The sequence below is a fragment of the Sminthopsis crassicaudata genome, chromosome 2 (assembly GCF_048593235.1).
Source record: "Sminthopsis crassicaudata isolate SCR6 chromosome 2, ASM4859323v1, whole genome shotgun sequence".
Taxonomy (NCBI): Eukaryota; Metazoa; Chordata; class Mammalia; order Dasyuromorphia; family Dasyuridae; genus Sminthopsis; species Sminthopsis crassicaudata.
In genome coordinates this window covers 519,140,651-519,166,919 of record NC_133618.1, presented here as the reverse complement: position 1 = coordinate 519,166,919, position 26,269 = coordinate 519,140,651, and the positions used below count along the sequence as shown (strand labels likewise).

General features: G+C 36.6%; 1 protein-coding gene across 2 annotated transcripts; it reads left to right on the top strand.

Annotated features, from left to right (window-relative positions):
* On the top strand, positions 1-23,636 carry LOC141553689 (uncharacterized). 2 transcript variants are annotated; one of them, XM_074285215.1, is made up of 5 exons: positions 1-281; positions 9,121-11,175; positions 20,072-20,146; positions 20,539-20,684; positions 23,274-23,636. In XM_074285215.1, the coding sequence occupies exons 1-2, from the start codon at positions 239-241 to the stop codon at positions 10,782-10,784; spliced, it is 1,707 nt and encodes a 568-aa protein (XP_074141316.1). In that variant the 5' UTR covers positions 1-238; the 3' UTR covers positions 10,785-11,175; positions 20,072-20,146; positions 20,539-20,684; positions 23,274-23,636. The 2 variants fall into 2 exon arrangements, 1 of the variants encoding a protein (XP_074141316.1); XR_012485584.1 differs by lacking the exon at positions 9,121-11,175 and having other exon boundaries at positions 23,274-23,628.
* The last annotated feature ends 2,633 nt before the right edge of the window (positions 23,637-26,269 follow it).

Genomic DNA, 26,269 nt, shown 5'->3' with positions numbered 1-26,269 from the left:
GACCATTCTGACCATAACTGCTGCCTTTGGCTGTTGTGGCTTTGAATATTTCTGTTTGGAGATATTAATGATCTGGTTTTTGTGTGTGTGAAAACCAGGGATAAAGTGAGGTCATCTGACCGGTCAAGAAGCTCAGATGTCAACTTTACCTGGGATAAGGACACTAGAAACTTTTTAGCGACCTTACTCCCATATTTTCCTTCATCTTTGAAGGAAGAAGCAACGCTGTGAACATCCAATGAAGGAACCACAAGAGAAAAGGGCTACCGCGAAAACTTCAGGTTCGATTACTAGAGGGAGGTCTGTCCTAAGCATTAAGGATTAGCAGAGAGCAGGTCTGGTTCAGTTAAAATGGCAGCAGGTGAAGGAATGGCAACACAGTGGATTCAGAATCAGGAAACCTAATTGAAATTCTGAATCTGCCACTTAGTCGTTGTGTGAACTGCAGTAAGCTCTCCCATCCTCTGAATTTATTTTCTTGTGTATAACATGGGAAAGGATATGGAGGTGAAATTAGATTATCTCTAAGGTTTATTTTACCCCTAAGCTCTGATAAATGCCAATGAATTCAGATGTTATGATTAATGGTTTTGGGGAGTTAGTTTTCTGTGGTACCTGTTTGATGCCATTTTTACTGAAAGCTATGAGCTTCCTAAAAGCATCAATAGATGCTTCCAAGGGATTGGCTCATTACTGAAGGCTGTGTTCAATGAAAGCTTTAACAATGTTTTGCTATGCTGATCTTTGGAAAAGATAACTCAAATTGATGCTGGATTTAAACTTTGGAATTTCAAAGACTTTTTTGTAGTGGTTCTAATGTTGCCTCTGTTGTTCACTATGTAAGCTCTGTGAGGGCAAAAAACTATCTTTGTATTGCCAATGCCTAGAACAATGACTGGCACACAATAGGCACTTAATAAATGCTTATGATTAACTGTACCTTAGTTTACTCATCTGTAAAATGGACCAAATGAAGTAGATGATTGTTTTGGCTTTGGCTTCCTCTCTATCACTATGATTCTATGATCTCTTAGTCTTCCTCTTTCTCTTCCACATTGTAAGAGAATAAATGGTAAAGTGATAGGAGGTAAGATTTTGAAAGGCAGCAGGAAGAAAGATAGTTTTAATTCTAAGCAAGAGATAAATTTTTGTTACAGTCATTATAGTGAGAAACTTAGGTGAAGTGATGAGGATGGAAAATAGAAAGTGATGAAGAAATTAATATAGGGAAGAATGAGACCCATAACTCACCAGATGAGGTAATGTCTTAGTGCAAACTGAACACAGTTGAGAATGATTTTATTAGCTCTGACTTTTTTCTCCACAGTACTAAAAGTAGAAATTTCTGGGAGACTAAATCTTATCAGCAGGGTCTCTGCCCTTTGGAATACCAAGTTGATTACATGATCCCTAACGCTGAAGTAAAGTGGTAGGAAAAGATTTTGAAAATCATTGTTGCCAAAAGAATTTGGAGATATCCACCAACAGTCACACTCAGAGAAATAAACCTCACTGATTTTGGAACATCATTGACCCAGATGGGAGTGTTCCACAAAGAAAAAAAAATACATAGTTAAAACATGAAAAAGTTTAGTGCAGAAACTCATTGTGGTGGAGGGTAAAGAAGAATGGATTGGGCCAAAGAACCTGGAAGATGACAAAAATGCTAGGTCATTCCTGAAGAAATGGAAAATTTCTCTGTGGGACCAAAAGCTAATTGAGTTCTTTGAGAAGTGAGAGAAAGTTTTTAAGGTATGCATATTGGGGAAGAGTGAATGGAAGAAAGCAGATTCCAAAATTCTTGATGAATCTTGCAAATGGGACTTTAATAGAGGCAGAAAATATGACTGTCTAGTTTATGGACCATTCTACTGCCCTCTTTTTTCCTTTTTCCTTTGTACTGAGAACTCTCCTTCCTCAGTCCCTTATATAGACAAATCTTTTCTCTCTATATCTTTTCACTATCCTTTTCTCTCTCTGTCAACCTTTACTTATTTTCCTTCCTGACATTTTCCAAACTTTCACCCCCCTACTTTTTTGCACTATCTTTTGTTTTCCTAATTCTTTTCACTCACCCTCATCCTATCAAAGATTCTTCCTCTCCTCTTTTTCCCTTTCATTAATTTGCCCACATAGAACTGCCAGTCAACATGAATTAATGAATAATGAAGATTATTTTCAAATACTAATGGGACAGAATTTGACAGAATTGGCAGGGGAAGGGACAACTGGATTATTTCTAAAGAGAATTCTGTAAGATCCTTAAAAAAGGAATAGCACCAATATTTGATTAGTGCATGTATAGATTATTTTGGAAGCATTTATGAAAGTTTTTCATGTTTCAATGGGCAATAATAATTCAATAATTCCTTGTTAAGATTATCAATTAGAGAAGTCCACTTTACTTGAAACAAGTAAAATCCTCTTCTAAGTATACTGTATAACAGTGTTTTCTGTGTCTCTGTGGAATAAAAATAAAGCATTCTTTTTTTTTCTTGCCTAATATGCAGAAAGAAAATATGAAGTTTTGTAGTATTTGCATTATATTTCAGGAAGGAGGGAGAAGTGAGCCAAAATTTATAAGTTTCTTAATTTATAATTACTTTACATCTCTATAGTCCGTGCCAAACATATGTCCCTAAATAAAACACAAAAAATGCAAGGCATTATAGTTGGGAAACTGGATTACTTCTTCCTATATGGAGTTCAATATTTTCTTACTAATTCAATAGAGATTGGACTGGGGTAAGGCGCCTATGATTTCTTGGTCTTAACATACATCTTACATACATACATATATGTGGATGCATAAATATATTTATGCTTACCTATAGCCTTTTTGGGGGTGGGCAGGATGGAAAGAAGAAAAAATTAAATAAAAAGTGCACAGCAGAGAACCAAAAACTACAAGGAAGCAAAGAAAAGATATGTAATACTCAATATAATGTCTCTATTATTATATAAGTTTTATTGAAGTGGAAATTTATTATTACATATTTTGAATCTTCCCTGATGTTCTGCTGAGCACATGACTTTTTCCTGCTTTTTCTGTATTTTGTTTTTTCATATTTTGCACTTAATTTTTAAATATTAAAAAAATAAGTAAATCAGTTCAAAGAGAAATAAAAAAATTATAAGAAAAAATTCACAATTAGGATTGAAATAAAAACTTCCAAATAATAAATCATTGAAACAAAAATATAGGTAGTAGTTTAAAACACATATTAAAATGAATGGAATGAACTCTCCTATAAAACAAAAGAGGATAACAAAGTTGATTAGAAGGCTGAATACATATATGCATGTGTATAATATAATATTGAACTTGAGAATAAGTAATCCACTTTTACAACTATAATTCCTTGCTTTTTTTGTACCATCCCCATATATATATCTATATACAGAAATACATCTATCTACTTACGTGTATACATAAACACATATATAGACAAGCATCTAAAGTAGTATTAATATGGCTGACAGATAATGTATAATTTCTCTCTTGATTGAATCTTTGTTTGAATTTGTCTGAGATCATTGATTACAACCTCTATTTTTTCCTAATAAATTCTATTCCTGATCATTGTTATGATGTTTGTGTATATCTCTTTTATTTCCTATCCCTGCCATATCTTCTATTTCTCTACTTTCCTTGTTATTACTTAATCTCCCCATGAATTCCTTCCTTATCTTGTCCTCCTACCCTTTCCCTCCCTCTTCATCCCATTCCCATGGATTTGCATACCTTGTCCCACACCCTTCTATATCCCACCTTATCCTATTCCCTCCCCTCTTTGCAAATTATATATATATTTATATATATACATATATATAGTATATGTTTCTCTATTTGACTCATTGCTGATATGAATAGATTTTCAGAACTCCCAACTCTTCTTCCCCATCTAATTCCTTTTTATATTCTGTGGGCCCTTGCTCACATAGCTCATTTATATAGCATAATTACTATTTTTGCTTTATTGTTTGCTTTTTTGAATCACAGCATACCTCTACCATAATCTTTCTTTTTGACTACCCAAGTACTAGTGTCAATATTAGCCATATAGTTTGTTTCCACACAAAAAACATAAAACAGTTTGTCCTTATTGAGGTCCCTTGAATTTAGTCTTTGAGGTTTGCTCTTATATGGTAAATTTTCTATTGAGTTCAGATTTGTTTGAGACAAAAACCTGAAAATATGAGAATTCATTGATTATCCATTTTCTTCATTCAATATTACACTTAATAATGCTGGATACAATATTTTCAGTCACAATCCTTGTTCTTTTATTTGTGGAAATAAGTATTCCAGGACCTGTGACTTTTTATTGTAATTGCTAATCTTGTAGAATACTAATTGTAGCTTCAGCATAACTGAAATTTTTTTTTCATCTTGTAAAATTTTCTCTTTGATCTGGGGATTTCAAAATTTAGCAACAATATTTCTCTTTGTTTCCCCTATAGGATCAGTATATATATATATATATATATATATATATATATATATATATATATGTATTTTCTATTTCTACTTTCCTCTCTTTTTCTATCACTTCTGGACAATTTTATTTGATTATTTCTTATATTATTGTGTCAAGGTTCTTTTTTTGGTCATAGCTAGAAGATAATCAAATTATTATGTTTTCTTTTGTTAACCTTTTTTCCAGAATCTGCTATTATGTTTCAATCTCTCTTATTTTTTCATTCTATATATTTTATTTTGTTATGTCTTAGTCTCTAATAGCTTCACTAACTCACCCTTGCCAAATTCTAATTGTCTTTTTTATTTAATATTTATATTTTCCCCAGTTACATACAATTTTTACATACAAACTTCATAAAATTTTTGAATTCCAGATTCTCTCCTTTGCATCTTTAAAAAAAGGCACATGTGAAGTTATGGAAAATATTTCTGTAAGACATGTTGTAAAAGAAAACAAAGATCTCTCCTCACCCCCCTACTACCAAAAGAAAAATAAAGTAAAAAAGAGTATGCTTCAATCTTTATTCAGACAAAATCAGATAAAATCAGTTTTTTTTTTCTCTGGGTAAGGATATATGGATACCATTTTTCATAAGTCCTTCAGGTTAGTCATACATCATTGTATTGCTGAGAATAACAAATTCATTCACAGTTGATCTTTCCACAAAATTACTATTACTTTGTAAATGGTATGTTTCACTTTACTTGAGTTCATGGAGGATTTTCCAGGTTTTCCTGAGAGCATCGTGCTCACATTTCCCCAAAAAACCATAATATTACATCAAAATCACATACCACAATTCAGCCATTCACAACTGATGAGCATCCCCTCAATTTCCAATTTTTTGCCCTTCTTATGTCCTGAATTCTGTATTTGAAAATCAAATTGCTTATTCAACTATGGTCTTTTCATCATGAATGCTTGAAAGTCTTCTATTTAATGAACTTTTCTGTTTTGCTGGGTAAGTGATTCTTGGTTGTAATTCTATTTCCTTTGCTTTCCAAAATAGCATATTCCAAGCCTTCAGATTCTTTAATGTAGAGGCTGCTAAATCTTGTGTTATCTTTACTGTGGCTCAACTCTACTTGAATTGTTTGTTTCTGGATGCTTGCAATATTTTCTCCTTGACCTGGGAGTTATGGAATTTGAGTTTACATTTCCCACTCAGGTCAGTCTTCTGAGTCATCCCAGAAGGACCCCAGTTCTGCCCCATCTTACTTGAGGGGCAATTTTGTTTTGCTTGTGGGGTAAATCTGAAGAGTTTGGAAATTACTGACTTAACTGAACCATCTTCCCAGAATCCTCTCCCAACTGATTTGTTTTTTATTCTGAGTTTTGTGTTATTTTTCTTTAATAGCACATTTCTTAATGTGTTGTGATATTTATTTGTTCTGTACTTACTTTCCTTTTTAAAAAATTTTCTTAGTTTTTATTTTTTTCAGAATTTAATCAATAGGCATTAAGTATTATTAAGTTTCTAATTGTGTGTTAGCCACTGTGACAAATTAAGATTAAAAGGGAAGATAGATTAAACCCCTCAAGGAGTTGACAAGCTTTTTTTTATTGGATTTCTTGTTCCTTCCCTTCTAATAAGTTACCATTTGAGATATCAATTCTTTTGGCCTTCAGTCACTGACTTAGCCCAGACCACCAGGGCTTGGTGATTTTAGAGCCCTCCTTTAAACTGAGAAATGAAAATATTTGTTCAGATCCTTCTTTTGTGGATCTCTTAAGGAATAACAGAACCTTAATTTGTTTGCTCTTTATCCCTGACACAGAACATCTGCATTGATAGGTTTCCTTTCCATATTCTTCACAATCCTTTTTACCTCATTAAGGACTGGTGTTAGGACCTATATTGTCATTGTCAAAAGGGAGCATTAAAAATGATGCCAAGTTAAAAATGTAAGTCTGTGTGGCAAGTTGTACAAAATATGACATAGTTGGGTTGTAGTCAGTAGTGAGGGTTAATAATTTCAAGATACAATTTAAGAAACTTTTACATTGATTTAAATTGTTCCTATCATTGTCTATTCTTGCTGAGATAGCAATTAGCATATACCAGTACATATTACACGTTAACTGAAGGAGGCAGGATTTGAGAGCCATGTACTATCTTCCATCATATATTTTCCAAGTCTTTTTCATATTTTTCTTTAGAAAATTGTTCATATTCTTTTATGACTTGTATTAGTCTTATTATTTTGGATAACATAATTTTTAGGAGATGCAAATGATTTTGTCACATATATATGTCAAATAAGAGCTTCTTTTTAATTAGTTACATAAATTTTACTCAGGCAATCTCAGAACTAGAACAAGCTTCAAAGGAACTACAAAAAGAAAAGGACAAAACCTCATGGTTCTGATGGATTTAATTCTATTTAATTTTTAATGGATAAATTTACACAATATAACTAAAATTATTCTTTAAAATTGATACAAGTCTTCTGCCAGTTTGCCTTGTTAGATAAATGTAGTTTTAAAATTGAAACCAGGAAAGAATAAAGCCACAGGAAAACTAAAGATCAATATTCTTTAAAATATTGATTCAGAGTTGTAAAATACTAGACAGATAAACTAAAAAAAAAGTCCAAAAATCAATCATTAATAATCAAGTTGAATTTTTATTAGATATGAAAGGATGGTTCAGCCTTAGTAAAATAATCCACATAATTACTTTGATTAAAAACAGAAAGATCCAAAAATATCTGATTATCTTAGTAGATACAGAAAAAGTTTTTTGATAAAGTTCTTTTGATAAAGAACAATATTTAAATTATGCTAAAAGTGCTACAAAATGAAGACACAGATCTTTTTAATATGAAAAGCCTCTAAATTCAAAAATCAAACATCATATGCAATAATCACACAGTAAAACTTTATCAAATAAAAATGGGTGTGAAACAAGAATGTTTACTCTCACTAAGACAATCTGGAGATATTAGTAATAGCAATAAGACACAAGAAAGAAATGTATAAAGATAAGCAAAAACAGAAATAAAACTATCCCTATTTATTAATATAATAGTGTACTTGGAAAATCCTAAGGAGCATGAAAGTTACTGATACCTAATGGCTTCAGCAAAATATCAGACTACAAAACTGCAAACTACAAAATAACCTTTAAAAAATCAACATTTCTATATAATCATATAAATTAACAAAATCCAAAAAGTAAATAAAAAGCAAATTCCATTTAAAAGATAAAATACATTAGATTGATCTACTGAAGCACAGAAAATGACAAAGTTAATTGAAAATAGAGAAGCATGGAAGGAACTCACATGAACTGATGCAAAGTATAACAATGTATATGGAAAGAATAAAAACTTGATATGATAAACATTAAGTGCCCACTATATGCAGACACGCTATCTTATATGCTGGGGATATAAATAAGAAAAGAAAAGATAGTTCCTGTCCTCGAGGAGTTTACAATTTCAGGGGGAAAGATTATAGACAAAAAGAGGCTGAAAAAGGGTGGAGGTCGAGGAGTAGACTAGCCAAAGAATATCTAGGTCAGGGGCAGGATCCGAAGGGGGAGTTGAAACCAAGCAGACCTCCTGATGGGAAAAAGAAAGATGGCTGCGATTTTGAGTTTTCTATAAAGGAAGGATGGAGGAGTTTTTATTTTTTACTCTAACCCTCCAGTTTTTCCATTAGAGAATTTCCATTCCAGAAGCAGCTAAGGTACAGATCAGGTGTGAGCAGTCTCCATGATGATAAATTTTCGGTGGTGAGTTTATCATGACTTGAGCATAATGAAGATGGTGGAACTGAAACCAAGCAGAGAATTTGATGGCAAAGGAAGAGATGGCTGGGATCTATAATGGGAGGTGAGAGGAGGCCTCAAATAACGAGGTGGTGCATTGGATAGAACACAGGACGGGGTTCAAATCCAGCCACTTAACTAATACACTGACCCTGGGCAAGTCACTTAATACAGTTTGCCTCAGTTTCCTAATCTGTAAAATGAACAGAAGAAGGAAATGGCACACTAGTCTAGTATCATTGCCATGAAGATCTGGATGGGATTAAGAGATACCCACAGAATAAAATGGGAAGAGAAATTTCCTAAAAAGGAACATTGCAAAATTAGAACAAGAACAGTTTGAGAGATCTGAGGAGAAACTCCCATACTACTTCCTTCGCAGAGGCGAGAAGCCCACAAATGTTACACACAGCATATGTTTTCAGGTTTTTTCAAAGTTGTGTTTAGTTACACTGATTTCCCTAAATTTTCCCTTTAAAAGATGTAATTATTTGAGATAGCCCGCTAGAAGAGTAGGGGAAGAGATACTGAAGAAAACTATGATGATATTTTTTAGAAGACCAATACAAACTTATTAAAAATAAGTTTAAAATTACATGGTAGCCATTTTAAATTTTATACAACTGAAAACACGAGGGACAGCGTTGTGCTCACCCATACCCAAGACTACTGAGTTTGACAAAAGAGGAGGCTCAACAACGTCAACCTCCTCCTTTCTGCTTAACAAACACATCTTCTTGGTTTGCCTCTCTCTGGGTGGGTTAAAATGCTTCCCTAATTGTAGCGTGAAATAACTTTGTTTTAGCGCTGTGCCCCTTGGCCTGAGACCCCTTACATTCACTGTATTTTATTGGTTTCCAGGAATCTCAGAAGCAGAACAGCCTTCACCCCAGCCCGGACCATCGGCACCGAGAGGCCTCGCCCCGACCCCTGCCTTTAATGAGGAGGAAGTGGAAAAAAGGGAGGACTCTTCCTCCTCTTCTCCCTATTTTGTGTACGAGAAGCCCCACACCACCTCCAACCGGAAAGTCAGCTCGGCGGAAGACTCTTGCTACAGCTGTGCTTACTACGCCCGGGTCAGGACCGTGAAAGGCGTGGCTGTTAAATGGCACACCTCCGCCGGCTTCCGGGCCGTGGGCAAAAAGCCCCGGATGTACGAAGCGGAGGTGTCGGGGGAAACCACGATCGGCTCCCCTCCCACCAGTAGCGTTACCACCATGCGCCAGGATATTGAAACTCACTCTTCGGTGGAGGATCCTTGTGAGATTAAAATGGAGGAAATCACTTTCCAGGTCTCCCAGAATGTGGAGGAAGAGCCTTTTGAAGACCCCAGTGAGGATGAGAAGCCTGGGCCCTCAAACAGGGAAGAGGAGGAGAGACCCCGGGTGGCCACCCCGGACTGGCTGGTCACCACGGACAAAGGCTTCCGCTGCCTGGCCTGCTGCCGGGTGTTTCTGACCCTGGAGGCCCTCATGGAGCACGCCCGGTACGGGGTGAAGGAGGGTTTCAGCTGCAGAGTCTTTAACGAGGCAATGCTGGAAATGAGGTGTAATCAGGAGAAAAAGCGAGAGATTCGCTGGCGGCAAGCGGAAGTCCGGCGTCATCAGCTGGAGACCTGGCAGCGGCATGTGCACAACTGGCGCCACGGCTTGGAGGCTGGGCATCACCAGGAGCCCCCGTTTAATCAAGCGCAGGTGCGGCGGCGGCACCTCGAGACCTGGCACCGACAAGCGCAGGCCCGGCGGCGACGGATCCAGACCCACTTTAATCAGCTTCGAGGGGAGCACCGCCACCAGGAGTCCCAGCATCAGCAGGAGACTCAGTTTAATCCGCTTCGGGCCCAGTATCGTCAGCAAGAGTCCCAGCATCATCAAGGGCAGAACCGCCATCGCCTGGAGGCCCTACATCATCGCCGAGAAAGCCAGATCCAGCAAGGCCTCAACAGGTGCCACCAGCTGGACACGTGGAACAACCAGACCCAGGCGTGGCGCCACAGACTGGAGGCCGTGCATCGGCACCGGGAGAGCCAGCTGCAGCAAGCCGAGGCTCGTCATCATCGCCTCGAAACGTGGTGCCATCAGGCCCGGGCGCGGCGGCTGAGGCTGGAGGCCCAGCGTCACCAGCGAGAAGCGCGCCACCTCGCGGAGGCCCAGCACCGCCACCGAGAGACCCCGCACCATCGGGCCCGAACTGGCTACCATCAGCTAGAGAGCGTGCACCACCAGCAGGAGGGCCAGCTGACTCCAGAGCAGGCCCAGTACTGCCCGTTTGAGGCGGTGCACCACCAGCGAGAGGCCCCGCTCTACCCGAGCGGCGTCTGGCACCATCAGCTTGAAATCCGCCGTCCGCATCAGGCCCAAGCCCCGCGTCACAGACTGGAGACTATGCGGGACCAGCGCGAAGCCCAGCTCCATCAAGCCGCCGAGGAGCAGCACAGGGCGCGGGAAACCCACCGCCACCAGGCTCGGGCGCAGCACCGGAGAACCGTGATACGGCATCATCAAGCCCACGCCCAGCGTCGCTGACCGGAAGTCCAGGAGCGCCTTCAGAGAGAGCCTGCTGTTTCACCCCAAGCCCAGAGGGGCCAGGGCACCCGCCAGGAGCCCGAGCTGAATCCCTCCCCAGAGGGGGCGAGCAGGATGTGGAGGAGCCCCAGCGCGCCCAAGGAGAGATTCCACGCTTTCTACCCCAATCCTCCGTCTCCAAACTTAAATATCTGCCAGAGGGAGGAGGTGCAGCTGGGCGCCAAGCTGCTGTCACGTGGAGGACCGAGAAGATGGCAGCACAGTCCGGAGGCAAGGAAGCGGGCCGAGCTCGGAGCGATGTCACTTACTAGGAGGAGTGTGGAGGGCCACGAGGACGAGGAGACCGGGGACCCTTCGGGAGAAAGGGGAATCTGTCTTTCTAGGAAAATAGGTGAGCTCGAGTCCCTTCACCGCTTGTAACAGTTGGGCTACTTTGGACAATTCGAACTAGTTCAGAAACATTTGTTCCTTAGGATGCGTTTTTATTTCTTCTACCCAGTCCCTCCTCTCTAAAAAGGAGTGTTTTAGGTTGAGACCCCCTCTAAAAGTACATATATATATATATACACATATATATATATATATGCATGCGTATATTTCTGTGTGTATATTGTAATTATTTGAAAGTCCAGAGACAAACGCCAAGGATCGGCAGCCCTGAATTCTTTCTAAGGCACAGAGAGCAGTGACCAGACAGATCCCTCCACTGTCTCCATAAACATTGCTCTGAGTCCCGGGTCTATGGGGAGAACAGGAAGTTGATCTCATTTTCCCAATCAAAGACCAAGCCACAGAGCAAGACTGAAGCAGAATTAATGATGATGCCATAGGGATAAAGCAGTGTCGGAAGAATGGTTAGAGATCTGCCTTGAGATCTAGAAGACCGGGTTCAATTCTGCCTCAGGCACTCACTGTTATGTCACTGGTTAAGTCCTTTCACTCCTCTGGCCTCAGTTTCACCGTCTGTGAAGAGGGGGCTGAACTTGATAGCCTTGTAGCTCCCTTCCATGTCTAAATACTTAAATTGTATGACCTCTAGACATAGAATGATTGATGGAGGGGAAAACTAAGATCACTGAACAGTACTGATGGATAGGCAGATTTCAGTTCAATGTAAGTTCCTGCTTCCTACAATTTAATAGTTGTGCAGCAGCAGAATAGATTGCCTCTGTAGGCAGTAGGATCTACCTTGTTCGAGGTCTTCAAGAGAAGAATGAAATGTCACTTTTCCTGGATTTGTATAGGGGGCTACTATATAGTTCATAGTGAGACTATATGGGCTCATAAGAGATCTGGTGAGTGTGAGATCCAATCCCAGTGAATCTTTGCAGTTGTCCAATGGTACAAGTTGGAAAGAACTCTAAGGAAACTAACAGGTGAATGTACACCTTGATTATTCTTATATACAACCAATACCCAGATAAGAGAAATGTCCTTTATTGCGCAGAAATGAAAGGGTAGGGGAGAGGAGTGGAGGGAAGAGGCTGTAATCAATAAGCTGAGAGTGCCTGCTGTATACCAGGCACTGTGCTGAGCAATGAGAGGAGAAAGTAATCCCTGCCTTCAAGGAGCTTATCATCTAATAGGAAGGACAACATCTAAACATATATAAGCAAGGCATACACAGGAAAAATTGGTGATAATCAATAGAAGGAAGGCACTAGAATCAAGGGACATCAATTAAGTTTTCTTGGGGAAGATGAAATTTGAAATAAGACCAGAAAGAAGCCAACAAACTCGGGAGTAGAGATGACAAGGGAGAGCATTCTGTGTATAGAACAGCAATGGAAATGCTCAGAATTTGGGGATGGAGTATTTTCATCTCTCTCACTCCCTAAACCAAGCAGTTACCAAGGTCTGTTTAATCTTTTTTCATACTGTCTCATATGCAACCCTTCCAAAGACAAGACTTCAGATCAGGGTCTTATTACAAAAATCTCAAACTATATTATCCTCATTATCATTACAGTTGTTATTAATAATGATGATGACTGCTTGCAGTTTTTAAATTCTTATTTCCCCAGTTACACATAAAAACATTTTTTGGTTATACATGTACATCCATATATATATATATTCCCTTATGAATCATGTTGAGAAAAATCAGAACAAAAGGAAAAATCACAAAAAGAAAAAAAGAAAGGAAAAGAAAGTGAATATAACATGTGTTGATTTATATTCAGTCACCATAGTTCTCTTTCTGGATGCAGAAGGTGTTTTCCATTCAAAGTTTATTGGAATTGGCTTGAATCACTGACCAAGTCAGTCATAGTTGTTCATCACATAATCTTGATATACTGAGAACAATGTTTTCCTGATTCTGCTTGTTTTACATCAGTTCATATAAATTTTTCCAGGTCATTCTAAAATCAGCCTGTTCATCACTTTTTATAAAACAATAATAGTACGTTATTTTCATATACTATAACTTATTCAGCCATTCCCCAATTGATGGAAATTTACTAATTTTCCAATTCTTTGCTACTAAAATATATTATTTTATTTTTTTTTGCCCATGTGGGTTCTTGGGATACAGATCCAGGAGTGGTACTGCTGGATCAAAGTGTATGCAAAGTTTTATAGTCATTTGGGCATAGTTCCAAGTTATTCTCCAGAATAGCTTAATCAATTCACAACTCCTCCAACAATGCATTAGTGTCCCAGTTTTCCCACATCCCCTCCCAACGTTTATCATTATCTTTTCCTGTCATTTTAGCCAATTTGAGATTGCATTTCTATAATCATTAGTGATTTAGATTATTTTTATATGAATATAGATGGATTTAATTTCTTTATCTGAAAATTCTGTTCATGTCCTTTGACTATTTATCAATTGGGGAATGACTTGTATTCTTATAAATTAAAATCAGTTCTTTATTTATTATAGAAATGAGGCCTTTATCAGAAACATTGATTGTTTAAAAAAAAATTCCCAGCTTTCTACTTCTCTTTTAATTCCTCCCTCTTTCAAAAATCTAATAGGTAAATTATACTTGCTCTCCTAATTTACTTATAGTATCATCCTTTATGCCTAAGTCATGTACTAATTTTGACCTTATTTTAAAATGAGATGTAAGATGTAGGTTTATGCCAAGTTTCTGACATATTATTTTCCAGTTTTCCCAGCAAATTTTGTGAAATAGTTCTTTATCACAGAAGCTAGAGTTTTGGGGTTTATCAAATATATAGATTACTATAGTTATTAATTATTGTATCAAGTATATCTAACTTATTGCACTAATAACATCATTCATTTTTTAGCCAATACCATATGATTTTGATGATGGCTACTTTAAAATAGAGTTTTAGGTCCAGTAATGCTATTCATCCTTCCTTTGTGTTCTTTCTCATTTTTTCCCTTATTATGTTTTCCTAGCTTTATAAAATACTTTTTTGAGGGCAGTTTGATTGGTATGGTATAAGTAGACTAATGTAGATTTAATTGTCATTTTTATTAAATTAGTTTGGCTTACCCTTGAGTATTTCCAATTACTTAGTTCTGACTTTGTTTAAAAAGAATTTTGTAATTGTGTTCATATAGTTCCTGGATTTGTCTTGGCAGGGAAATACCCAAGTATTTTGACTACAGTTATTTTAAATGGGATTTCTCTTCTTATCTTGTGGTTGATCTTTGTAGGTAACAATAGAAATGCCAGTAATTTGTGTGAGTTTATTGTATGTCCCGCAACTTTGCTAAAACTGTTGTTTCAAGTAGATTTTTGGATGCTTCTCTAGATTCACTTTAAGTATACCATCCTATCAGCTGCAAAGAATGATTGTTTTATCTCTTCATTGCCAACTCTAATTCCTTTAATTTATTTTTCTTTTCTTATTGCTAAAGTCAACATTTCTAGTACAAGATTGAATAATAGTGGGGAAAATGGGCATCCTTTTTTTACCCCGATCTTATTGGCAATATATCTAGCTTCTGCCCATTACAAAAAATGCTTGCTGATGGTTTTATATAGATGCTACTTATCATGTTAAGAAAAACTCCATTTATTCCTATGCTTTCTAGTGTTTTAATAGGAATGTGTGCTATATTTTGCCAAAAACTTTTTCTGCATCTATTGAGATTAACAGATGATTTTTGCTAGTTTTGTTACTGATATATGGTTAATTATGCCAGTATTTTTTTTTATTATTGAACTAGCCCTGCATTCCTGGTATAAATTCCACTTGGTCATAGTGTATTATATTGCTGATAAGTTATAATCTCTTTGCTAATACTTTTTTGAAAATTTTTGCATTAATATTTATTAGAGAGATTGATTTGTAATTTTCTTTCTCTGTTTTAGCTTTTCCTGGTTTAGGTATCAGCATCATATTTGTGGTGTTAAAATAATTTGACAGAACTCTTTCCTTGCTTTTTTTTTTCCAAATAGTTTACATAATATTGGAATTAATTGTTCTTTAACTGTCAGGTAGATCTAATTCACTTCTAAATCCCTCTGACCCTGGAAATTTTTCTTAGAGAGTTCATTGATGGCTTGTACTATTTCTTTTTTTCTAAAATAAGGTTATTTAAGTAATTTGTTTTTCCCCTCTGTTAAATTGGGTAACTTATATCTCTGTAAATATTCATCCATTTCAGTTAGATGGTCATATTTGTTGGCATACAATTGGCTATCATTTTTGATAACTGTAATTTGATTTGTTCTTTCCTTTTTTGAATCAAAATAACTAAAGATTTATCTATTTTGTTACTGCTTTTTTCATAAAATCAACTCATTTTATTAGCTCAACAGTTTTCTTACTTTCAATTTTATTAATCTCTCCTTGGATTTTCAGAATTTCTAATTTGGTATTTTAATGGGGGGGTTAATTTGTTCTTTTTCTGTATTTTTAGTTGTGCATCCAATTCATTGATCTCTTCTTTCTGTATTATATTCATGTAACTAATTTAAAGATGTAAAATTTCTCTTTAAGAACTGCCTAGAAGAAACTAGACACTGACCCACACCTAACACCCTATAACAAGATAAGATCAAAATGTATTCTTAATTTAAATATAAAGAGTGATGTTATAAGCAAATTAGAAGAGCTAAGGATAGTTTACCTCTCACATCTGTGGAGGAAGGAAGGAATTTGTGGCCAAAGAAGAACTTGAGTACATTATGGAAAGCAAAATGGATAATTTTGATTATGTTAAGTTAAATAGTTTTTGTGGGGGGGAGGGTTTTACAAACAGAACCAATGCAGACAAAATTTTTTTTTCCCATTTTACATTCTGGGGTTCTGATAAAGGCCTCATTTCTAAAATATATAGAGAATTGACTCAAATTTATAAGAATTCAAGCCATTCTCCAATTGATAAATGGTCATCAAAGTATATTAACAGGCAATTTTCAGATGAAAAAACTGAAACCATTTCTAGTCATATGAAAAGTTGCTCTAAATTATTATTGATCAGAAAAAGTGAATTAAGACAACTCTGAGGTAGCACTACATACCTCTCAGATTGGCTAAAATAATAGGAAAAGATGACAAATGTTGGAGGGGATGTGAGAAAACTGGGACACTAATACATTGTTGGTGGAGTTGTGAACTGATTTGGTGATTCTGGAGACCAATTACAACTATGTTCAAAAAGTTATCAAACTGTGCATACCCTTTGATCCAGCAGTGTCTCTATTGAGCTTGTATCCTAAAGAGATCATAAAAGAGTGAAAGGAATGTTTGCATAACATGTGCAAAAATGTTTGTGACAGCCCTGTTCATAGTGGCAAGGAACTGGAAACTGAGTGGATGTCCATTAATTGAAGAATGGCTGAATATTGTGGCATATGAATGTTATGGAATATTATTGTTCTATAAGAAAAAGTCAGTAAGATGATTTCAGAGAGGCCTGGAGAGATTTACATGAATTGATGCTAAGTGAAATGGGCAGAACCAGGAGATCATTGTACACAACAACAACAAGATTATACAATGATCAATTCTAATGATCATGGCTCTCATCAACAATGAATGATTCAGGCCAGTTTCAATGGTCTTGTGATGAAGAAAGCCATCTGAACCCACAGAGGATAGTGGGAATTGAATGTGCACCACAACATAGTATTTTCACTCTTTGTTGTTGTATGCTTGCATTTTGTTTTCTTAATTTCTTTTTCCTTTTTGATCTGATTTTTCTTGTACAGAATGATATTTGTGGAAATATGTATAGAGGAATTGCACACACTTAACATATATTGGATCACTTGTCCATTGGGGAAGATGATGAAAAAGGAGGGAAAAAAGTTAAATACAAAAAGTTAAACATAGCATTTTGTAAGGATGAATGTCGAAAATTATGTAGATAAAAAGCTTTAATTTAAAAAAAAATTAAAATAAAATAAAATACGGGAAAAAAATAACTGCTTTGAGTGCATCCCATAGGTTTCAATATGTTGTCATTCTCTTGGATGAAATTATTGTTTCTATGATTTTTTGTTTGAACAACTCATTCTTTAGAATTAGATTAATTTCCAATAGGTTTTTAGTCAATCTTTCCTTGGCTCTTTAATGAATGTTATTTGTATTGCATTATAAGCTGAAAAAAACATATTTACTATTTCTGCCTTTCTGCATTTGATTGTGAGGTCTTATGTCCTATTACATGGTTAATTTTTGTGTAGGTGCCATGTATTGCTAAGAAAAAGATTTATTCCTTACTATCCCTATTCAGTTTTCTCCAGAGGTTTATCATATTTAAGTTTCCTAAGATTCTATTAACCTTTCTAGTTTCTGTCTTGTTTGTGGTTAGATTTATCTGTTTCTGAGGGGGAGGCTGAGGTCCCTTACTAGTATAGTTTTGCTTTCTATTTCTTCCTATAACTGACTTGACTTCTCTAAGAATTTGGATGCTCTACTACTTGGTGCATATACACTTGCTATTGATCCACTTCATTGTCTGTTAACATGAAGTAGTTTCCTTTTGTATTTCTTTTAATCAGATCTATTTTTGCTTTGTCTGAGATTATCTTCTTTTTTTTTGTTTGTTTTTGCTACAGCTGAAGCATGAACAAATTTTGCTCCAATCTTTCACCCTTTTACTCTATATATGTATCTTTCTGTTTGAAATGTGTTTCTTGTAAACATACTGTAGGATTCTGGTTTTTAATCCTCTCAGCCATCTGCTTCAGTTTTATGGGGGAGTTCATTCCATTCATGTTTACAGTTATTATTACCAGTTATGTATCTGTCCTATTTTCTCCTTTGTATATACTTGTTCTTTCCAACCTGTCCCTCCTTAATAAGGTGTTTTGTTTCTGACCCATCCTGCCCTCAACCTACCCTCTCTCCTGTAAGCACCTACTCAGTGTAATTGATGAGATAATTAATGATTCTCTAGTTGAGCACACATTTAGTGTAATATGGTGATGTAATAGCTACAGTTGGGGCCTGCTGAGTGTGCTGTAGTGAGTGAGGTAATCATGCTGAAGTATTTAAGGACTGGAAGGACTCAGAAGGAACCTCTCAGCTGCAGACACAGAAGACTTGACCAGCCTTGTGTTGGCTCTTCTGCCTTCATCACTCCTTCACTAAGACCAAGGATTCAGACCGGTCCCAAGGTCCTCTAGAGAGCTAGTCTGGACATTACACTTCTTTGAGCTAAAATTGATGAGATTTAAGTTTCAGACTGCTCGTTTTCCTCTCTTCTTTCTCTTGATTCAAAAAAGTCTTTTGTGCCTCTTCCTATGATTTAATTTGTCCCATTTTACCTCCTCTTCTCTCTTTTCCCAGTACCATCCTTTTCTCACTCTTTAATGCCTTTTTGGTTGATATCCCATCAGAGTCACATCATATCCATACCCTTCATCCATGTAGGCAGCTTCTAATTGCTCCAATAATAGTTTCTCAAGAGTTATAAGCATCATTTTCTCATCTAGGAACATTAACAGTTTAAGCTTTAAATAATTTTTTCTTTTTTCATCTTTCTACACTTTCTTGAGTCTTATATTTAAAGATCAAATTTTCTGTTTAGTTCTGTTTTTTTTAAATAAAAATGATTGAAAGTTCTTTACTTCATTGAAAATCCATCTCCTCGCCTGAAAGATGATGTTCAATCTCACTGGGTAGTTAAATCTTGGTTGTAATCGAGATTCTTTGCCTTCCACAATATTGTATTTCAGGTCCTCTGATCCTTTATTTTAGAAGCTGCCAGATACTGAGTAATCCTGACTGTTGCTTCCCAATATTTGACGTGGTTGTTTTTCAATTTTTTGTACTTTTTTTTTTCTGGCAGCTTGCAATATTTTTTCTTTGAGATTATAATTCTGGAGTTTTAAATAATGTTTCTTGGGGTTTTCCTTATGGAATCTCTTTCCAAAGGTGATTGATGGTTTCTTTCAATAACTATTTACCCCTCTGTTTCTAGTATTTTGGGGCAGTTTTCCTTGATGATCTCTTGAATGTTAATCTAGCCTTTTTTTTTTTTTTTTTTTTTTTTTTTTTGTCACAGCCTTTAGGTAGACCAATAATTTTAAAATAGTCTCTCCTGGATCTATTTTCCAGGTTGGATGATTTTCCAAAGAGATATTTTATATTTTCTTCCATATTTTTCATTTTTTTTAAGTTTGCTTGGCAGGTTCTTGATGTCTCAGAGTTATTAGCTTCTGTTTGCCCTACTTTAGTTTTTAATGTATGTTTTTCTTCACATAACTTTGGTATCTTTTTCCATTTGATGAATTATGCTTTTCAATGTATTGTTTTCTTTCTTGATTTTTTGCATTTGGCCAATTGTATTTTTTTAAAGGATTGTTTTCTTCAGTCAATGTTTGTTCTTTTCCATATTATTGATTCTTTGCTGCACACCTCTTGTTTCTTTTCCCAATTTTTCTTCTACTCTCTTATTTGTCTTTTCAAATCTCTTATGAACATTTCCAAGATGCATCTTGTTTGGGCTTGAAACCAATTTATTTCACTCTTGGAATTTCCCCTGTGGGCAATTTGTCCTCTTCTGAGTTGGTATTTGGTCTTCCCTGTCGCCAGATTAGCTTTCCATGGTTAAGATTCTTTTCTTCTACTTGCTCATTTTCTTTCTTTTTTAAAAATATTTATTACATTTATTCTTTTGATGTTCACAATATCCTTATGAAGAAAGTATGCCATTTCTTATGATCTTTACTCAACAAATAAGGAAACCACATTGAAATATCAGTAAGTGAAGAGGAATGTGTACAAGAATCCTGATTTTCTTGAGTCTTTATCTCATGTTTTGGTTTTTCATTATATGTCACTGACTTTCTTTGGTTAACCCTTCCATTTATTTAATTTTTACAGTGCCTTTTTCTATTTTCCAGATGGCTCCAGGCCTGTGACTTGCTCGGTAGGCCAGATGTTTCATTCTCAAGACTCCATTAGGGAAATTTACACTGGTATGTACAGATTGTCAAATCCCAGTTCCACATGAGACAGAAATAATGTCTCAGATAGGATGTCATACCTAGGTTGTCTTTCTGGTAAGAAGCTTGAAGATTTCTAACAGCAATTGTTTCCTTATTGGTGTCTCATCCTCCCAGTCTGTTTTACATATAACTGCCAAAATATTCTTAAAAGATTTCTTTGTGACTATAATCCATTGTTTAAATTAATCTCCATACTGACAAAAATAGGGGAAAAAACCACATTTTTAGGCTGCTAAGTCAATTTTTCTCCTAAACTCATACTTTATGTGAGCTATTCCATTACTTATATAAGGCAATGTATATATAGTCTTACCTCCAATCTTTACTTCTCTGCTTGGACTACTCTCCTTTTATCTCTCTAGGTATATAAATGCCACTAATGCTTTAATGGAGGTCCAACTCCAATTTTGTATCTACTATGATCTCTTAAGACTGTTAAGACCTATAGCAGTGGCAGCAGCGATTGTGGCGGCAACAGCAGCAGCAAGCATTTATAAAGCACTTTAAGGTTTGTAAAGATCTTTAGATATATTTTATTTTATCTTCACAAAAATCCTGGGAATTGAGTGCTATTTTTATACCCATATTATAAAAGAGGTTTGATGATTTGTGTAAGGTCACACCATTAGGAAATGTAGGAGGTCATACTTGATCTTGTTTTCCTGACTCCAGGACCAGCACTCCATTTACTGCACCATCACTTGGATCTGTAACATTTGTTGTCTGTGTTAGTTGTTTTCTTCCTCGTAAGACATGATCTTGAACATGTGTGATCTCCAACATCTGTAAAATGAGTGGGTCATGTTAGTGATATCTATATTCCCTACTAAATTATAGATCCTGTGCCACATGGTAATATTATACAATTTTGTCTACATTTTGTTTGCCCAATTGGACTGAAATCTCCTTGAAATCTGTGTCCTACATTTCATAATATTTTGCACCTTTGCAAGCAGAAACATAAGGAAATTTCACAAGGATTATTAAGGATTTATTAAGACATAAACAAGACACGGACTATTCTGAATGTGCAAATGATTGATAAGGCTTTTCTATTAACATCAAATGTCTGGAGTCAGAGTAGACCAAGCACTGCTTAGAAATCAGGGGACATAAGAAGAGGGCACAGTGCTCAGAGCCCCAGAATACAGAACATAAAGCAGAGAGTTTGGTGAGGGGTTGACTCACCATGAGGAAAGATCCTCACGAGATGAGGAATGACCTTCCTAGACATCAGCTATGCTCCCCCCCAGTTACGTTCTGATTCCTCTGTCAGAAAAAGACTGGAGAGTCTTCCTCAGCATCCTGCCCTTTCCCCTCCTCTTTCAGTGCCTTTGTATATGGTGTCTTTCTTCATTAAAATATGAGTTCCTTGTGGGCAGGAGTTACATTTATTTGTTGTTGGTTGTTTCAGTTTTGTCAAGCTCTTTGAGATCCCGTTTGGCTTTTTCTTGGCAAAGAAAGCAGTGCCTTACTTCTCGGGTTCATTTTATAGATGAGGAAGCAGAGGCAAACAGGGTTAAATGGCTAGTGAGTGGCTGAGGCCGGATTTGAGCTCAGCAAATGAGTGCATAGTACTCTTTGCACTATGGCACCACTTAACTGCCCTGTATTTATTTATATTTGTATTCTTAAGAGTATAATATGGTGTTTGTCAACAGTTAAACACTTGTTGCCTTCCTAATGCCCCAGAACCTGAGATGACTGATTCCTCATGTGTGAGGAATTACAGAAAGGAAGAGGATATTATTTGGAGATGATGGGGGGAAAGACCCAAAAGTTTCACCCACTGATTGTGGTTTTATCCTAATCCAAGACAGGATATAAGTTGTTATTTCCAATCTAGTGGAAATCAGATACCACTTAGCTGGTTGTGAGACTTCTCTAACAAGAGTTCCTAACACCTTCCTGAAGAAGCAAGGATCACATTTAATCCTTGTATCTCTATATTACCAAAGAGTGTGGGGGAAAAAATGGAACACACTTCTCTCCTAGAACAAAAGACCTGAGATAGGCCTTCCAGGGGTAGGCTAATGTCACTGTTACTTCAAGTCTAATTAGGTGATTACCATAAAATAGCTCTCAGTATCAAGTGAAAAAGCTTTTTTTTTTTTTTTTTTGGTGATTTAGGATCTAACTAAAAATTTCTAGTAAATGGAACATGGTAAATTTTTCTTCTTTTCTTTTGACTTCCCGTATGGAGTTTGAGAATTATAGTTAGGGAAAGAGAGTAGTCTAGTAATGCTCATCAGGAAAAGACAAGTGGGGCCTTGGGGAGAAGGGAAAGTTAATAGAAATAGAGATGAGGTCTACTGCTGATCCATGTGGCAAAGAGAAGGTCCTATCATAGCTTCAGTCTTGAATTGGAGGTCATAGAACTATAAACATTGAACTAGAAGGGACCTTAGAAAGTATCAAATCTATACCCCCTATTTTAGAGAAAAACAGGCACAAAGAACGTCAGTGAATCACCCATGATCTTATTCCGTAAGTATCTGAGGTGGGATTTGACTTAGGTCTTTGTGGCTAAGTCCACCACAAAGAGAAAAGGCAAGAAGCTTCTATGAATGGGACAGCGATATGCATATTGGAATATATACATATGTATATTTGCATGTATTATTTTTCAATATCTATGACAAACTCTGTACATTATTTCAAAGACTGCAGAGGACAAATGGAATTAGGAAGATAGAAGTTTTAATCTCTGATCTACATTTGCTAGAGGTATAGACAAAAGGAATCAGAAAATGAAGATTTGCTTGTATGTGTGTATGACACACACATTTAAGAAGCAAATTCATATTCCAATACTCAATATTTTCATTAGGAAATTTCTTCAAGATGCAGATGACCAATCCTACATGTACTTTTGGAGATTGACTTCAAGAATTTTTGGGACCATTGTTGGCCATACTTTTTAAGATAATCATTAATGAGGTCATCTCACTTGACAACAGAGGTGATGAAATAGAGGGGATTTCTGTTTATTTGCAGTTTGGACAAAATGACTCCTAAAGCCCTCCTAATTTAAAGATTTAAAGTAGAATAAGTGAATTAATTGAGAGTCATGATGATTGTTTTTCACCTTTTTCAGGTTTGAAGATCAAATGAAATGATCTTGTGGTGTTCATCTGTCTGGCAGTATATGTAGCGTCAGACACAAGTTAGATTTGAAAATATCTTCCACTTTTCCCACGACAGAGATTTTTGTCTCATCATTCCCTAATCTTGTACAATAAATCATTGTCAAATGGTGGTGTTTGATTTTTTTGAACTGTTTCCTCATAAATAAAATGAGCATTATAATACCCAATATGCATAACTCACAACCCATTTTGAGGAACTTTTAGTGGGATAATATGTGAAAGACCTTGAAAACCTTCCCATTATAAAAAAGGTAGATGAGTCTGTGATGAGAGGCTTAGATGACAACTCAAACAGTGCTGCTTGCTTCCTGTGGCAGAGTGCGCCTTCTGACCTGACCTCAAGGTCAGCTCTGACCTCTAGATCTCTGGAAAAAACATGTTTATGTGATTTCAATTCACAAAAGGTAAATTAGAATGCCAATTTATTAATAAAGAATTGCAAAAGATATATTTGGCAAGAGAGATTCATTGTATCTTTACCTGTTGGGTACACTCAGGAGACTGAACTAGAGAAAATCAGGTTCTTTCATAGGCATATATGTGGGACAAGCAGACCCTGTCTTTGTGATGATGCTGCACTCTTCAGCTTCTCTTCCCCTGTCTCTGAGCCACCTTTGCTCAGTCATCAGCACACGCCTCCCCTTTGCATGGATGGACTCCTTATTCCCTTTTCTCCTCTCGAGTTTGGTCTTGTTCCCTCTAGAATCTCCCTGCTTTATTAAGTTCTGTTATCTTCCATGAGTTATCTCCATGGCAATTATTCCAAAATTTACCAACACAGGCATCTCTCTGCTGAGCTCCAATTCAATATGACCACGTATCTATTAGACTTTTTCAATTATTGGATGTTTCATAATTATTCCAAATTCATTATTTTCAAAATAGAATTAAATTTCATCTGAGAAATAGAATTCCTTTTCCTAACTTATGGAGTATACCACCATCTTTCCAGTCATTCAGATTCAGAACCTTGGCATTATCCTCAATTTTTCTTCACACATTCACTCCTCTCTCCATAAACCATCAGTTGCCAAATTTGGTTTTTGAGCTCTTAATTTTTTTATATCTGTACCTGCTATATCTACACACAAGGCCCCCACTCTAATTTGTCAGTATTCTAGGTTGTGTTTAATGTATGGCCTCTCAAATTTTCTTACAGTTTTTCAGTCTTAATTTTGTGGTACTATTCCTGTTTTATAAAATTCTACTTAGTGGTGCATTATAATTTCCTTAAGTTTGTTAACTTGGTTAAGGTTTTATACCTTTTGAATAAATGTTAATTTTTCTTCCAAAACACTCATTTCCCCCCCAAAAAAAACTTTCCCCATAACTTTCATTTGTATTTACAAAATTTTTATTTAAAAACAAACTTTTCATACTGTCTAGGAATTCTAATTAACCTTTAACTAAGCTGCATTTATTTTTTGCTGAGACAATTGGGGTTAGGTGACTTGCTCAGGATCACACAGCTAGGAAGAATTAAGTGTCTGAGACCAAATTTGAACTCAGGTCCTCCTGACTTCAGGGCTGGTGTGTGCCCCTCCCCCCCAAGCTGCATTTCTTTGAAAATTTGTGGACAGGTATTTTGAACTCATTTTCTTCTGTGGATTATTTTTCCAGTTTTATTTGCAAAATGGGAACCTTGTTTTAGGAAGAAGTGGAAGGGAATAAAAGAGGGAAAGGAATAGGAATAAAAGAGGGAAAGGAATACACATTTATGAAGTAATAAGAGCCAGAATTTGCTACAACCTTGTGAAGTAGATTATCCCCATTTTTTTGGTTGAAGAAACAGGCAAACAGAAATGACATACCCAGAGTCACTAGTAAATGTCTGAGTTCTTTCTGACTCCATGCTCACCACTACATTCCATCAACCACATAGCTGCCTTAAGGTCGGACTGTTCACTTCAGAAGGCAATGTTTGGGTCTAATTTGATCCTAATACATAATCTATGGAGTGCTGCTTTCTTTGGATATTGAACTCTTGAGTTCTTCATCTCAGAGAGACTCAGGCCAGAAACCTGCAAACTTTTAGCATGTCTTAAGCCAATGGTGCAAAACTCAAATGGGGAGGTCACTAAGACATATATAAGAATCACTATGAACTGCATATTGACCCTACAAAGCTATATATTTAAAACTATCAATGTTCTATTGTATTCTGTTAAATATTTCCCAATTACGATTTAATCTGGTTCACTACACTTGGAAACATTGCCTCTTTATTCCACCCTGGATGCCTCTGTCCTGAGCAGGTTAACCAAGACCTCTTCTTGTCTTTTCAAGTGCCTGACTCTGGTAGCAGTCCTGAGTGACACAGCTGTGGGTTCTCCCCGGGAGTACTGCCAGTAGATTGCTGATAACTCTAGGCTTGGTGATCTAGGTAAAAATCTCTGCAGGCTAAAAGTTCAGGACCCTTATTCTGGTCATCCACCTGCAGGCCTCAGATCTTCCTGGGAAGGAAACGTGCAATTTAACTTCTGGGGTCGAGGTCAAACAGCTGCTGCTCCCTTCTGTTCTTTGCCCAAAACATGGCTCAAGTAGATCCAAGTGGGATTTGTGGGCTGGGTCACTATTTTTTGCTCTGGAAACACAGCTACAGGTCAGCTCAGGTGCTCTCCTAAGCCCACATGGCTTCACAAATCAACTTTGGGCTCAGAGCCTAGAGCTGAGGCTGGCTCCTATTACTGATCTACACTTGCAAGCCCAATCTCTGCTGGGTCTGGGGCTGCTCTTTGCCCTGGAATACAGCTGTAGTTGGCTTACACCTAGATCTGGCCTTTTCCAAAGTCTGTACTAGATCTCCAGTCAAGCTCTGAGGTGACAGATGTTGCTGGGAACTGGCTTATTCCCATTCCCACTGGAATAATGAATTTCATTATTCAGCCTGACACTCCTAGATTCATTAGGAGTAATTGTTGGAAGACTGGGTCGTATTGCTTCT

Coding starts and splice junctions, on each gene's coding strand:
- LOC141553689 (XM_074285215.1), top strand. CDS start 239: ATGAAGGAACCACAAGAGAAAAGGGCTACCGCGAAAACTTCAG. Junction 282..9,120: donor GGCTACCGCGAAAACTTCAG/GTTCGATTACTA, acceptor ATTGGTTTCCAG/GAATCTCAGAAGCAGAACAG.